This window comes from Amblyraja radiata, chromosome 38 (genome assembly GCF_010909765.2).
Source record: "Amblyraja radiata isolate CabotCenter1 chromosome 38, sAmbRad1.1.pri, whole genome shotgun sequence".
Classification (NCBI taxonomy): domain Eukaryota; kingdom Metazoa; phylum Chordata; class Chondrichthyes; order Rajiformes; family Rajidae; genus Amblyraja; species Amblyraja radiata.
Genome location: NC_045993.1, coordinates 5,550,180 through 5,566,691, shown reverse-complemented (window position 1 = coordinate 5,566,691; position 16,512 = coordinate 5,550,180). Strand labels below are relative to the sequence as shown.

Below are 16,512 nucleotides of genomic sequence, written 5' to 3'. Positions count from 1 at the left end.
TCCAAACGAAATGCCGTTTCTGCAGCCATACATTACAAACAAATAGACCCAAGACACAACATAATTTACATAAACATCCATCACATCGCTGTGATGGAAGGCCAAAAAAACTTATCTCTCCACTGCACTCTCCCCCCCGATGTCAGAGTCAAAGTCAAAGCCCCCGGCTAAGATCAAAGATCTTATAGCAGAGATCTTTGCTGCAGATGCTGGCTCTCCACCGAGGATGGACACAAGATGCCGGAGTAACTCAGCGGATCGGAGGAATAGGCGACGTTTCGGGTCGAGATCCTTCGTCACACTGAGAGTCAGGGGAGAGGGAAACTAGAGGTATGATTAGGTACAAAGAGCAAATGGATACAAGGTATGCAAAGGGAGAAATCAAAGCCAGCAATGTTTGTATTCGCTCGTTATCATCTTCTCCGTAGCCAACAATGGACCATTGTGGGCTCCAGCAAAGGTGGATACAAACAGTGAAACTATGCAGGACAACACTGAAACCAATATCTAAATCTAAATTGTATTAGTTGTTTAAGTTATGACTATCGGATGGAAGCTGCATACCAAATCTCGTTGCACCTATGTGCAATGACAATAAAATATATTATCATTATATTATTATTATTATTATAATTATTATTAGGATGAGTTGGGTGAGGGAGGGATGGGGAGAGAGAGAGGGAATGCAAGGGTTACTTGAAGTTAGGGAAATCAATATTCATACTGCTGGGTTGTAAGCTGCCCAAGCAAAATATGACCAAACCAACTTGCATTTGACCTCGCTCTAACAATGGAGGAGGCACAGGATAGAAAGGTCAGTGTGGGAATGGAAGAGGAGGTAAAATGTTTGGCAACCGGGAGATTGCCAAAAAACTGGTGGAAATCAATGTATTTATCCCATGGATTTTGAATGGATCATTCTGGGGTGGGGATTGGAGTGTTGTTGATTGGCAAGGGTAAGGGATAAGGCATTCTGGGGTTCCTGCTGACTTACCACTGATAACCTGGGGCAGTTCAGATATGATCATATTGAATGGCGAGGCAGGCTTGAGGGGCCGAATGGACTAAATCTCACGTTCTTAAACCTTAAAGACTACTGATGTCAAAATAATTGGAGTGTTTTAAAGATTGTAGATCCATTAACGTATCTTAACTAAATTATGATTTCTTTTTCAAAATCCTCTCACAATCTGCTATTCCTTCTGCCTGCCCAGAATTATTCCCTGCAATTAAATCTGTCACTGCCTGTTCTTTTCTATATTTGAAATTTAACGGATTAAAAACAATCCTGAACATATCTTAATAACTGAGACGTTTATTGCGACATATTTTATAGCAATATAAAATATGACCAAAGCAGCAACCTTTAAGGGGCAGAGATTTAGGGGAAGGGATTCCAGATCTTAGGGCATCAGCAACAAGGGATGAGAAGTAGGACATGCAAGAGGAAAGAATGGCGGCTGAGCAACATCTTGGTCAGCAGGGACAGGTTGGGCTGAAGGGTCTGTTTCCGTGATGTATGCACCAAGACACAGTAGGGGTAATTAACAGAAACCAATTAACCTACAAACCTGCACGTCTTTGGAATGTGGGAGAAAATCAGTTACAGGGAAAACGTACAAACTCCGCACAGATAGCACCCATAGTGTACGATCCTGGAATTGTTTTCAAAAATAGAATGCCTCGCATTCCTCACGTTAAGTATCACTCTTTTTTTAGCAGAGAATATCCGCTTCTGATCTGAACCCACATAAAGCATGTTCCATTCACCAACACTCAAGGTTGGAAGAACGTTTGCGACTGAAGCAGGTTTAATATCTGAAAATTAAAAACCAAGAAAGTAAAGATTATTCAAGTAGACTTTATTATTAACTTAGAAATTCGTATGGTCAAAGAATAATCCCAAGCGACCCTTTCTCTTTTAGATGCCCTTCTGCTTCAGATAGCTGGCCATCTCATGGACCTTCTTGTTGAGGACTCCACCGTGGACTCCTCTTTTGCCCATTACAAACACCATGGTCTTGATGGTTTTGCCAATGCAGATGCTCTTGCATTGTCCGCCTTTCATCCGAACGTCCATCACTCCGTCGTTATTGACCAGCAGGTTGTCCCTGATGACGGAGCATTTCGTCCCTCCGATGGTGATGCCCGTTTGCAAGAAAGCCTTGCGATCCTGCCCAATTAACATGCTGACCTCTTGAGGGGAGATGGCGGCCAGTATACCACCGGGCTTGGATGCCCAGACTGCCTTGTTGTTGACGTGGCCCACAATGGCAACGTCTTCCACGTTCTTATCCTTCAGGATACTGTTGATGTAGTTCTTCCAGTCTGACATCTTCTCTTCAATTGACAATTTGGTTCAAGTACAACTCTCTGTCACGATGTCTTACCAACAGCAGATCATTAATATAACAGTACTCAAGAGATAACAATGATGTAAAATGATGAATCATTATGACATCAAAATAGCCATTTTTGTGACACAAAAAATGACATCATCTCTTCATATACATCAAGATTTCTCACTGGTGCTGTAACAAATAACAAATTTGGTCCAATTTATTTACAAGTTTTGTATTTAGAACAACTTATGAACTAATAAATTTTAATAATTCTCTATATATATTTGTAATTGTTGCTCAATATTAATCAATATCTGAATGAGACGGGTTAACTCACTTAAGATCGTGAAGGATTTGAAAGAGTAAATGTATAAGAAAATGTTACTATTTGTAAGGGGAGGAAAAAGACAAAGGTTTTACCTATCAGACAATCACCAGTAAATTTGATTTTAGGGGAATTTGTTTTCTCCCCTCCCCCCAAAGAGTTGGATTTGCTATCATATGAAGTAACTGAAGCCGGTAAGAAGTTGAGGATGTTTCTGCGCTGTTATCTCTAAAGTCTAAAGCCATTATTGAAGACACATTATAAACAGATCTGGGGGAATTGTGTGCATAGTTCATTGAAAGTGGCAGGGCAGATTGAGAAAATTGGCTGAAAAAAAGCACACAGTCCTTAACCCTAGATATAGTACACGAGTAAGAAAGTCACAATTGAACATTTATAAAACATTGGCTTGGTCACAATAAGAGCATTGTGTCCACACTTTAGGGAAAATGTGAGGGTGCAGAAAAGATACCATGTTTCCAGAGATAAAGCAGTTTATTCATGTAGATTCACTAGAGTAGCCATGGTGATTCTCCTTAGAACAGAGAAAGCTGATCAGACATAGACATAGAAACATAGAAAATAGGTGCAGGAGTAGGCCATTCGGCCCTTCGAGCCATTCGATATGATCATGGCTGATCATCCAACTCAGTATCCCATCCCTGCGTTCTCTCCATATCCCCTGATCCCTTTAGCCACAAGGGCCACATCTAACTCCCTCTTAAATATAGCCAATGAACTGGCCTCAACTACCTTCTGTGGCAGAGAATTCCACAGATTCACCACTCTCTGTGTAAAAAATGATTTTCTCATCTCGGTCCTAAAAGACTTCCCTCTTATCCTTAAACTGTGACCCCTAGTTCTGGACTTCCCCAACATCGGGAATAATCTTCCTGCATCTAGCCTGTCCAACCCCTTAAGAATTTTGTAAGGGGAGGAAAAAGTCAAAGGTTTTACAGAGGATTTAAAATTTAAAAGGGCGGTACGTACATGGAACAAGCTGCCAACAAAAGTGTTTGCAGCAGTTACTATAACAATATTTAAAATACATTTTTGGACAGGTACATGAATAGGAAAGTTTTTTTTAGATTAGATTAGATTCCTTTATTGTCATTTAGACCTTTCGGTCTGAACGAAATTTAAAGGGTATGGGTCAAACACAGGCAAATGGGACTAACGTAGATGGATATCTTGGTCGGCATGGACGGGTTGGACTGATGGACTTGTTTTCGTGCAGTATGACTCCATGACCACAGTGAAAGGAAGATAGAAACAGTTCCTACTAGATGGGGAAGGCGGGAGAAGGGAATTTTTCACACCAATTAGGATTTGGAACTCAGTGCCAGTAGAGGCAGAGACATATTTCAAAGGGAGTGGATAAATACACAAAAGGAAAGGTATTTGGGGGTTATCAGAGAACAGAGGAGTGTGATTAGCTTAATTGGTCTTGCATTGAGTTGGTACAGCAACAATGGGGCCCAATTGCCTCCTACCTGCTGTAATCATTCTGTGATTCAGTGAAGTAAAATTAGAAAGCATTGGAAACATGCCAGATAGCTTTATCATTGACTCCTGTCACACTGGTTCAATGTTAATTTTCATTTTCATCCACTCCCTGCACATTCGGGGCAATTTTATAAACCCGCAAGTCTTTGGATTGTATAAATACCAGCAATGTCTTTAACATTAAGGATTTGGACCCGCTAGAGGCAGGAAACATGTTCCCGATGTTGGGGGAGTCCAGAACCAGGGGCCACAGTTTAAGAATAAGGAGTAAGCCATTTAGAATGGAGAAGAGGAAACACGTTTTCTCACAGAGAGTTGTGAGTCTGTGGAATTCTCTGCCTCAGAGGGCGGTGGAGGCAGGTTCTCCAGATGTTTTCAAGAGAGAGCTGGATAGGGCTCTTAAAAATAGCGTAGTCAGGGGATATGGGGAGAAGGCAGGAACGGGGTACTGATTGGGGATGATCAGCCATGATCACATTAAATGGCGGTGCTGGCTCGAAGGGCCGGATGGCCTACTCCTGCACCGATTGTCTATTACATTTGGAAGGTTCTGAGTTGTGCACTAAGAATTGAATGGTCAACCTCAAATAGCATTGTTGACATCTTTTAGATATGACTGCTTTTGTGTTATGGAAAATCCAAGAGATTGGACCTTCTGCCAACAACTCTCCAGCATTCCTTCATGCTTGAGAGAAGTGGAAATGAAGACCACCAGATCCATAGGAAGATCATTTTTTGGAATAAGGTGAGGGACAGATTGGTTGTGTCTAGAGCTGGGGATTTGGGAAGATGACAATCCTGGATTAACTGGCAAATACCACAAAATATTTACTGTTTCAGTCATACAATAAATACGCCAGGCAAATAAAACGATTCAGCACTAAAGTAGTTTATTATTTTAGCATAAAATTCCTTTAGATCTCCCCACACATCCATTACATTGCTTATTTAAATAAAACACCAATTATTACTGAAACAAAAATATCATTACATACCCAACTCAGATGAGAAATGACAGAGGCTTTCACTTAAATATTTACAGATGCGCCAAAAGCCTGATGAATCTGAGCAGCCTTCAGCACTATACCCAGCTAATGCATCATTCCCGTGTATGTTTATAAAAAGTTAAGATAGCTCCACTGTACATTTTCATAAATTGTGGTAGCAAATAATCTTCATACTTAATCTATGTTGCTATCTTGGATAAAACATGTAACATTCTTACATGACAAGTCCTTTACAACATATTTTTATGGCAATATTCATTTTATGCTTGAGTTATTTAAAAAAAAGACACAACAAACCAAAAGATTTAAAACCAGCTGACCTGTGATTTATACCATTACAGTTTATACCATCAGTTGTGACTCAGTCATTATCTAAAGTATAGTAGAACATTAACGAGTAGATTTGCATCAGTTACGAGTTTTATCATTTGTTTAATGACTATGGACAAGACCATTTTTTTGCAAGGTCCAACCAATACTACAATTGTAGTTTTCCAAATGTCTTTGAAACTGAAACGTATTGGGAATGTCTTGCAGGTTGGGACAGCACCAGTCTGCTTTTAATGTAACTTGGAAGTAGAGCTTGGACAGGAACAGGTTGTTATAATAAAAATAGTTATGGTAAAAATGTATCAAAGGAAGTCCGCTCAACAGGTGAATTGATCAACTAAGATCAATCTAACTTCAGATAGCCCTTGCTTTCCCTCTCTCTCCATCCCCTTCCCAGTTCTCCCACTAGTCTTACTGTCTCTGCCTACATTCTATCTTTGTCCCGCCCCCTCCCCTGACATCAGTCTGAAGAAGGGTCTCGACCCGAAACGTCGCCCATTCCTTCCCTCCAGAGATGCTGCCTCACCCACTGAGTTACTCCAGCATTTTGTGTCTACCTTCAACTAAGGTCAACATTGATAACAGAGACCCAACACTGTAAAAACAAATTATTTCACCCAACAAACCAGCTTTAAATGGTGTTAAATATTTCAACGCCATGGGCACAAAAGTTGTGGCTAAATTAGGAGGAAAGCCCACCATAGTCGAGAGTGTAAGTGGGCTTGAGAGGTCAATCAAATGAAACTCTAGGTTTATATGTAGAAACATACAGGATACTGAGTTGGATGATCAGCCATGATCATATTGAATGGCGGTGCAGGCTCGAAGGGCCGAATGGCCTACTCCTGCACCTATTTTCTATGTTTCTAAACAAGGAGCTGCAGATGCTGGTTTACACAAAAGGACACAAAGATCGTTGCAGGTACACAACCGAAAACGTTACCTATCCATGTTCTCCAGAGATGCTGCCTGACCCACTGAGTTACTCTAGCACTTTGCACCCTCTAGGTTTATATGGACAGAAAGCAATAATTCCTTGATTATTTATAAAACAAAATTGCCGTAACTTCACATATAAAATCTTAACCATAAAAAATATTTTACAAATGCATACAGAGTAACTTACATTCCCATAGTTCAAAAGATAAGATTGTGGGGATGTTTCTTACTTAAGAAATTACTTGGAATATCAGATGAGTGGAACGGTGGATTTTAACTCAGATTGAGTAAATAACCTTCAGAGAAGGGAACAAATAAAGCAAACACAAGATAACAGCCCTCTTCAGTAAATATCAGATTTTATGTTCCAATTCCAATCTTGGTTTAAATAAAACTATTAAAGTATTTTAATGAATTTGCCAAATTGCCGTTTCTTGGAAGGAGATTACTCACAAACACCCACAGGGGGGTTGGGATCTGCACTCGATGATGAGGACATTAGGGTAGGATTTGATCTGAAGATACAAGGCATCTACCATAAGCTGCAGTCTGGCCTCGCATATTCCTTCAGCTTGCTGCGATTGTGGTGCCACTGCCCAGCTTCATGATAATCTGCTGGCAGTCGCTGAGTGACCGCTTGTCCCCGAGTTTCTCCAGCGTGCGTGCGGCCTCGGCCAGCATGACTGCTCTCTGACCCGGAGAGGAAAGAAACGAGAGGGGAAGGTGGCGGCACGCCAGGAGTATCGCTGTCGCTTTCTCCCTCTGGCCAGGCAGAGCGTCCAAGTCACCTAATTAAAAAAAAAAAAGTACAAATAAATTTCACAGCCTTATTTTAGTGTGGGAGGTGAGCATTTATTGGAATCCTAATGTTGCACATGGTAGTACATCTACTTCCTGTTGCACTGCACAGGACAGAATTTATAAAAAATATCTGCGAAGGATCAGCAAGCAGAACAATCCACCACTATTATTTTCTTGAAATCGAGTTGTTTCCCAAAATAAAACAAACACTGTTGTGAGGCAAATTAAACTTTACACTACTAGTAAGTTACTTAACGTTATTTAAGCTTTAAGCAATTTATTTCTTTAATACATAAACTCAGAAACATCTGGCAAACATGGCTGATTCCACAGGCCTGTCCCGCCCGAAATCTCTGCACAAGCGCACACTCTAGAAGAGCCCCGCACATGCGCCCACTTCAAACACCTACAGTGCAATCATATTAAGGAGGATGAATGTGAAGTTTTGAAAAAGATAAACAAAGCACAAGGACAGGTTAAGGGGTTTAACATTTTTAAGAGTGGATCAACAAGATTTGTCCTTGGCTTTTAAAAGATGCAAGGATTTGACCAAACCTTTCAAAAGTTTCTTGGCTACACGGAACTGGAAGATTGCTGAAGTGACACTGCTGATTGAAGTAGAAGATAGAAATAGGTCTATGGACCAAAAGAGAACTGCAGAAGCTGGAAATACAAAATAAAAATAGATAATGCAGGAGAAACTCAGCAGGACACACAGCATCTGTGGAAAGAGAATCAGTTAAAGTTCCAGATCCAGAACCGTTCATTAGAACTGAGAACGAAAGAAATACATTGGTCTCGGCAGCAGAGAGGGCAAAGGAGGGGCAGTAATAGTGAAATAATGGAGTAGATAAACTTCTTTGTCTGCTGTAATGTTGTATAATCTGACTAAGCAAAATAAAATGGAAAAGATGAAAGGTTGGCAGGCACAAATGGCTAGTTCTCATACAAACAGAGAATGAAGGAGCGAGTTATCTAAAGTTGGAGAATTCAATATTGAGTTCTGCAGGCTGCGACATGCCCAGACAGAAGGGATTGTTCCTCAAGCTTGTGTTAGGCTTTATTATAACAATGTAGGAGGCCACAGACAGAGCGAGAGATGGTGAATTAAAGTGGCAAGCAACTGGAAGCTCAGAATCACTCCTACTGACTGAGTGCAATGGAATCACTCAGTCTATGTTTGGTTTCTTCGAAGTAGTGGAGGCCATGCTGGGAACACTGACTTGCAGCACAGTGGAACAAAGTGCAGTGCAGCACTGCCTTCAGCCCACAATGTCTGTGTCAAGTATGATGTTGAGACCGACTCCTATCAGCTCACACTTAATCCATGTTCCCGCATTCCCTGCATATCCATGTGCCTATCAAAAGCCTCTTAAACGCCACATTCGATTGGAAGGAAGTTCAGTTGAGCCCGACATTAGTTGTGGATATTTAGACACGAGTTGTTAAAGAAGGGAAATCAACATTGACTTGCTGAAGGCAATCTCAGGACTGACCAAATTGAATTGAATTGTTTTGTGCCAGTTACAAGAACTATCATGAGGTAAACAACTTTGTGTATTTTACAATAAAATTCCAATAATCCATTAGCTCAAGACTTAAGCCAGGCTGGTAGATTTTCCAGAATATTGGATTTCACATTCATTAAAAAAAAATGCTACCCAGAGAATGGTGATTTTAAAAGGAATGTGGGAAACTAAAGCTGATGCATTTTAGAGGGAGCATTGGAAGTGGGTCTTGGTAGGTTAAAAGGGATCGGGGATTTTACACCTAGCAAGCAAATGGAGAACCTTTGGGATTGCCAAACCATCGGATAGCAGAGCATGGTGTTTGACAGTCAAATAAAAAGGTTTGGAACAAAAAATGTTCCATGGGATCCATGGGAAAGTGGCAATTTGGTGTAAAAGTGGGCTCAGCAACAGAGCAATAGATAATGGTCAATGGAAGATTTAGTGACTGTAGTGGTACGCAATGGGATTCCACAAAGATCAGCGGGAGGACTTTTGTGATCTTTGAGATATATGTGGATGATTTGCTTTGAATTATAATTAAGAAAATTGGTGATTATACCCAAGATGATAATGAGGAAGTGAGTTACAGTGCGAGAAGAAATCAGTGGACTGGGTAGGTGGGCATAAAGTGTTAAGTGGAATTCAGCCTGGAAAAGCGTGAACTTAGTGTGCTTGGATTTGGCAAAGAATGCGAAGAAATGTAAGATGCAATGTAGAGGTCGAGGAATTAAGAGGAACAGCAAGATCTTGTAGTGCATCTTCACAAATCTCCCAAGACAGGTATATAAGGTGATTAAGGAGGAATATGGGATACCTGCCTTTATAGGCTGAAGTACAGAATACAGAGCAGGGAGGGTTATGCAAAAGATCATATGGCCACAGCTGGAGAACTGAGGAGAGTTTTGGCTGTCAAAATAGAGTAAGAGTATGATCGCAAAAGCAGTATGTGCAGAGAAGATATGCGAGGACTATCAGGGTGGAGAATTATCAGCATGAGTAAATCCTATCAAGGCACAGGTCACTTGAGGGAACAAAGGAGAGGAAAGGAATATGTACAATTATTAAAGCCCTAGATAGAGTAAACCTCCTTTTCTTAGCAGAGATCAGTAATTAAGAAACTAAAATATAAATTAGTTGCTAAAAGGATTGACTGGGGGGGGGGGGGGGGGGGGGGGAGAGTGGGTACAGATTAAACAATAACATGGAAAATGGATAATACTCAGTACTGTGGGGAAAAAATGCCAGAGCTGAAGAGAAAGAACAGGATAGATCAAGAGGTGGCACAAGCACAATAGGCCAGGAACACAAGTAAATGCAAACAGTAACATATTTTAAGCAGTTTAAAAGCAAGTGGATGTTTTTGCTTGCAATGGTCTCTGTTGCTAGGACAAGGTAATGGATGTTACATATGAGCCTCCAGCAATGGCGGCTGGAAGACAGGTGTGAAATGTATTTACCTTGTTGGACGGGGTGTGAAATGCGTCTCCTCAGGCTGTGCTCCAGAAGCTGGTGTGTTCTTGTTGGACTTGCACCCGCCATCAACCTCACTGTCGTTTCATGCAAAAACATCTGGAAGAAATTTCCAGCATGTAAACCATTTAAAGAGAGAATATTACACTCACTTTAGTTTAGTTTAAAGACACAACGCAGAAACAGGCCCTTCGGCCCACAGAGTCTGTGCCGACCGGCGATCGCTGTACACTAGCACCATCCTTCACACTAGGGACAATTCTCAGTTTATACCAAAGCCAATTAACCTACAAACCTGGACGTCTTTGGAGTGTGGGAGGAAAAAGGAGCACCCGGAGAAAACCCACTCGGTCACGGGGAGAATGTACAAACAGCGTACAGACAGCGCCCGTAGACAGGATCAAACCCGGGTCTCTGGGGCTGTAAGGCAGCAATTCTACCATTGTGCCACCGTGCCGCCCCATCACATTTCATTCACCCATCCCCCTGAATACATCCTCCCTTCTAAAACCCTCTACGACCCAACCCTGTGGCCTCAACCACTTGCGGATTCTCATTTCAATAACTGTCCAAGTGAATCAATTCAAACACCAGCAACACTGATGGTCCTACCACTAAAAATAGCGCTTTTCCCCCCCAACCAAAACGTAACTTTTAAAACATTTTGTGCAGTAGTATCACAGCTGAACTGTTTCATGTCTTTTAAAGTAGAAATCCCTGAAGGGAAAATATTAAAGCAGCTGCAGCTGGTCTTGGATTGAAAGGTATTCTCCCATAATTATACTCTACACCCTCAGACAAATAACATTGTGTCTTTACCAGCTGAGAAGTCGATGCCTATTTTGTGACATTACCACCCAAATACAGAACTGGAACAGGTCCCGGCCAAGGTTCCATTATTCATGAATGGACTCTCACCACAATTATTACACGAAATATTGCACAAATCAGTTGATAGCAGGGTATTGCATAATTGATAGAAAAATTACGGGCAATATAATTATGATCTTTTGCCCCAATTTGTAATAACTGTCGAGGCCCTGAACATGTTCTGTTTGCTTACCTTACGATGTGCTGGTTTAAAAGTCTGTCCAAGCTTCCTGAGACTGCTCAAGTCTTGTTGGAATCCTTTCAGTTCCAGACTTGATGCTTGGTAGGCCTCTCCCACGGCTTGGCTGGAATTCGCTTGTTTCTGCCACAAGGTTGTACGAATTGAGAGCAAAATGTCGCAGATCAACAATTGCACTGCCTGCCAAGAACAACAAAAAAAAACAAAATGTCATTGCCAGACAAGTAAGCAATGATAATCCAAGCTTTTCCCCCCATTTTACGATAAAATATATTTCACATCACCATCCTTTCTCCAATTTTGCATCAATCCATCTTAAAAAAATTAAGGGATATACATTAAAAATAATGAGAACACATTATTGCATCTGCAAGGTTACTCATAGAAACATAGACATAGAAACATAGAAAATAGGTGCAAGAGTAGGCCATTCAGCCCTTCGAGCCTGCACCGCCATTCAATATGATCATGGCTGATCATCCAAATGCTCCGATAGTCCACTGCTCTTGGGACTTTGGTAGAGCTGGACTGACAGATTTACCAGACCTTGGTTGTTACTCCAAAACCCCAGCAAACTTTTCTATTGCTTTTTTTTAAACATGTTATGCACTGTTGTAAATTTTCCAGTGTAAAAGAGTATAAAAGGGAGCAGGAAATATAAAAGCAGTCTGAACCTCGGCTCCAGCCTTGCTCCTGACCTCTGGTGTTTGGGACCCCAACCCTCCCTCCAACTGCACACCAGGCCCACAGCTGGAGCCCAGCCTCAGCTAAACTCCACACCCTCGCTCAGGCGCATCCCTGACCATCGACTCACATTCCAGCCTAACGAGTGAGCCACACGCTGAACCATCAGGATCTATAATCTATTTGATGATATCAATACGACAACTGGAGAAATCAGGAAGATATTTTTCTTATCAGTGGTGGGATTGCAGGACTCACTATCCTTTATACCATGTAAATAAATAGCATAGATGTATTTGATGGGAGGTTATACGTGCAGCTACAAGCTTATAACAGTTGGGTAAAATGGACAGCTTCCTTTGACAAGGCTGGATATTGCTCAAGAAAGGTCAGATGTGCAGTTAAAAATCTTGCACATTGGCCTCATGGTGAAAGGACATCACCAGCCATGAATGAATTGTGAGACCTGGATTATGGTGAATCGTGTTCACTTGCCGATGCCCAGGGCACACCTCTGTATTGCACTACAGACACATTGCACAACATCGCAGGCACATGCAATGCAACTACAATGCACCCCAGAGGCCACCATCTCATGTTTGAAAGACCTGAGCACACCACTGCCCTGGCTTTAACTACAAAAGCAGCACGATTTCTACTGCAATATGGCTGATTTGTAGGTTTTAAAGCTGCAGTTTGGACAATGCAAGTGTTTGCTGAGATGCAGGAACCTCATTGCTATTGCTAAGGCGCGGAAACCATATGAAACAATGAGATGACGCCAACGAACAGCTCCGTACCTGGTGAAGCTTCGTATCCTGGTGTGGGCTAGAGACGGACAAACTGTTGCATAGATATCCACTGGCCCTCTCACAGCGCAGGAACGTTGTCTGGTGAGCATCTCGTTTCCCCAAGAGGGTTGTCTGCATCGCTTTGCAGATGTGAAGAATAGCCTTTGGCAGTGAGCTCCTATATTTGGGAGACAAGAAAAAATAAATTATGCAATGAAGACAAGAAAATCAATATTTTCTGGCAGAGTTAGATTAACACCGTTGTTGAAGAATAAATGACGATTAGATTGTTTGCAATTATAATTCTCGCGCCCCCTGGTTTTACATGGTGAGTGAACAGCTTCACTTAAGTAAGGTCTTCTTCTTCTTCTTCTGGCGTACGGCGTCCACAGCATAAAGTTGTAAGACAACTTGTTCTGTTTGATTTTCTGTTTGTGCACGCCAGGTTGATTGCATTCGTCGAACCACGTGAAGGTTGCAATCTCCCACCCCAGGAAGTAGGGTCTCGACCTGAAACGTCACCCATTCCTTCTCTCCAGAGATGCTGCCTGTCCCGCTGCCTGACCAATTCGTACCTCCTGCACATAATCTGTCCCTCCATTCCTTGCATCTCCATATCAAGTGTGTTTAACTCCACCCTCCATCCCCCCCATCAGGAAGGCCTTAATCTCCTCCGTTTCTTTCTCGACCGCAGAACCATCCAATTTCCCTCTACTAACACTATTCCGCCTAGCAGAGCTGGTCTTTTTTTATTTTTTTTATTAAAGAGTCTGAAGGGTCTTGACTCGAAACGTCACCCATTCCTTCTCTCCAGAGATGCTGCCTGTCCCGCTGAGTTACTCCAGCTTTTTGTGTCTATCTTGTGTTGAATTAATATATGTACTAAAATGGAAAATTCTTACTTGCAGCAGCACAACAGGTTTGTAAACCCAGTACTCAATAGATAACATAATAAACAAACAAAAACATGTTAAATAAGTAAAACATCCAATGTAGTGCAAAACAAAACAAAACCCTAGTGCAACATGGCAGTTTGTAGTGTAGTTGGAGTTAGTAGTGTTCAACAGACCCTTCGGACTATTGAGCCCACTCTGAACATCATTCACCTGTTTACACTAGTTCTATGTTATCTCCATTTCTCATCCACTCACTACACGCCATGGGGAATTTACAAAGACCAATTAACCTAGAAACTCGCACTTTTTTTTCGACGTGGGAGGAAAGCGGAGCACCCAGAGAAAATCCACATGGTCATAGGGAAAATGAACAAATTCCATACAGACAGCATCCGAGGTCAGGATCAAACCTGGGTCTCTGGTGCTGTGAGACAGCAGCTCTACCAGCTACACAACTGTGTCGCCCAAAGGAAAAAACTTTATTTGAGGAAAAGACTTTCCTTTAAAGCAGAGCATTTAAAAAACAAAGGTAGACAAAAGTGCTGGAGAAACTCAGCGGGTGAGGGGCAGCATCTATGGAGCGAAGGAAATAGGCAACGTTTCGGGCCGAAACCCTTCTTCAGACTGATGCAGAGTGGGGGAGCAGGAAGAAGAAAGGAAGAAGAAGAAAGGAAGAAAGAAGAAGAAACAAATTTATATAACAAAACTCTGTACATGCAAGGGGATTATTTCACGTCTAAATTCACTGCCTACTGCTAAAGGTATCAACCTTCACTTAATATGAGAAAAATGAAACACTGACGTACTCAGCCATCTGCAGAGATTTGGGTATCCGTTCTACTTCAGTGAACAATTCCTTTGCTGTTGTATCGTCACCCTGAAGCCAGTGTACAACAAACACGACAACGGATGCCCACCATTTACTGACAGGATCGGGACCTGATAAAGTGATTAGAAATATTATTTTACTAACACAAGCAGTTACTTTTGTTTCCCCATGCAAAATAGTTGCGTTGCTTGTATAAATACAAAAGATGTAGCTTAGGTTTGAAGCAAGGCATTTTACCATTCAAAGGCATAAAAAAGTTTGAAGACTATCTGATGAAATTATTGAAAGTAGTTTCAGAACTAGTAGTTCTTTGCTAGCAATCCATCGAACATTGGTTGAGATGTGAGATCATGGGGACTCGGGATAGCTCAAGGGAATGGCAAATATTGTATAAAAAAACCATTTCAATTGGAGGGGATGTCAGAAGTTGAAATCAGTGACATACAGCACACTTGTGTGCCTTTCGGTCCACCAAGTCCATGCTGACCATTTTGCCCATCTATACTACTCTCATTTGACCACATTAGGTCCGCACCCTTCAAAAATAAACCAAAAAGTAATTTCTGCATAGACTTGTTTGCAGAGTCATCAAGAATGCTCCTTCAGAGCAGGAAGAGGATGATGGGGATCTCACTGAAATCCACTGAATAATGGGTATCCATCTGAATCTAGATAGAGTGGATGTGGAGAGGATGTTTCCACGAGTAGGAGAGACTAGGATCAAATGGCACAGTCTCAGAATTAAAGGGCACACCTTTAGAATGAAGATGAGGAGGAATTTCTTCAGCCAGAAGGTGGTGAATCTGTGGAATTAATTGCCGCAGATTGTGGTGAAGGACAAGTCATTGGGTTTTTTTTAAAATCGGAGATTGATTCCATTTGGTTCTTGATTAGTGGGGCTTCAGGATTAAGGGAAGAAGGCAGGAAAAAGGGGGGTTAGAGGGAAATATAGATCAGCCATGATTGAATGGTGGAATGGACTTGATGGGCTGAATGGCCTAATTCTGCCCCTATGTCTTATGGTCATATAATAATAATAATAATGGATGGGATTTATATAGCGCCTATCTAGAATACTCAAGGCGCTTTACATCGCATTATTCATACACTCCTCAGTCACACTCGGTGGTGGTAAGCTACTTCTGTAGCCACAGCTGCCCTGGGGCAGACTGACGGAAGCGTGGCTGCTAATCTGCGCCTACGGCCCCTCCGACCACCACCAATCACTCACACACATTCACACACAGGCAAAGGTGGGTGAAGTGTCTTGCCCAAGGACACAACGACAGTATGCACTCCAAGCGGGATTCGAACCGGCTACCTTCCGGTCGCCAGCCGAACACATAGCCCATTGTGCCATCTGTCGCCCCTGGGGACAGCCATATGATGGGGAACATGGCATTTACCCACATCACTGCCTTTAATTGATTATTCTGCTCATTTTTAAATTATTGACCCAAAATCAAATCATTCCAAAGCTAAAAACTCTCACCTGCAGTTCTCCTCAGACTGGAATCAATGGAAAATGCCTGTGTACAATTTCCAGCGGTGTCAGCACAAGTTTTAAGTAACTGCAAGTACTCAAAAGCATTGGAGAATTCTCTGCAATAGACAATACATTTTAGTTTAGTTTGGAGATTGGCAATGAAACATAGATCTTCCACTGAAAATCATCTCCAACTCAGCAGATTATATAGTAAATCATATTATTCTAGGTTCCTGAAATTGTATGCTTGTACTTATCATATGACAATGAATATATTCTCCATTCTGTGACCACATGGGTTTTCTCCAGGTGCTCCGGTTTCCTCCCACACTCCAAAGACATACAGGTTTGTAGGTTAATTGGCTTTGGCAAAATTTTAAAATTGCCCCTAGGGTGTAGGATAGTGTTTGCGTACGGGAAATCGCTGGTCAGCATGGACTCGGTGGGGCGAAGGGCCTGTTTCTGCGCTGCATTTCTGAAGTCTGATGGAGAATTTTCTAAATCCCCATTTATCCCTTTGTTTCAA

At 41.8% G+C, this 16,512-nt stretch overlaps 2 protein-coding genes across 3 annotated transcripts in view; both read right to left on the bottom strand.

Annotated features, from left to right (window-relative positions):
* Nucleotides 1-1,851: 1,851 nt before the first annotated feature.
* On the bottom strand, nt 1,852-2,596 carry LOC116966953 (profilin-3-like). Its single transcript, XM_033013341.1, has one exon. The coding sequence runs from the start codon at nt 2,333-2,335 to the stop codon at nt 1,922-1,924; it is 414 nt and encodes a 137-aa protein (XP_032869232.1). The 5' UTR covers nt 2,336-2,596; the 3' UTR covers nt 1,852-1,921.
* Nucleotides 2,597-6,608: 4,012 nt separating this feature from the next.
* The window catches only part of srebf2 (sterol regulatory element binding transcription factor 2), a 29,413-nt gene continuing 19,509 nt past the window's right edge, over nt 6,609-16,512 (bottom strand). For both annotated transcript variants that reach the window (XM_033013475.1, XM_033013476.1), the window contains 6 exons: nt 15,993-16,102; nt 14,478-14,610; nt 12,785-12,953; nt 11,295-11,480; nt 10,219-10,330; nt 6,609-7,237 (listed from right to left, as the gene is read on the bottom strand). In XM_033013475.1, coding sequence (XP_032869366.1) covers nt 7,017-7,237; nt 10,219-10,330; nt 11,295-11,480; nt 12,785-12,953; nt 14,478-14,610; nt 15,993-16,102 — 931 coding nt within the window. In that variant the 3' untranslated portion in view covers nt 6,609-7,016. The remainder of the gene's footprint in view (nt 7,238-10,218; nt 10,331-11,294; nt 11,481-12,784; nt 12,954-14,477; nt 14,611-15,992; nt 16,103-16,512) is intronic.

Coding starts and splice junctions, on each gene's coding strand:
- LOC116966953 (XM_033013341.1), bottom strand. CDS start 2,335: ATGTCAGACTGGAAGAACTACATCAACAGTATCCTGAAGGATAAGAAC.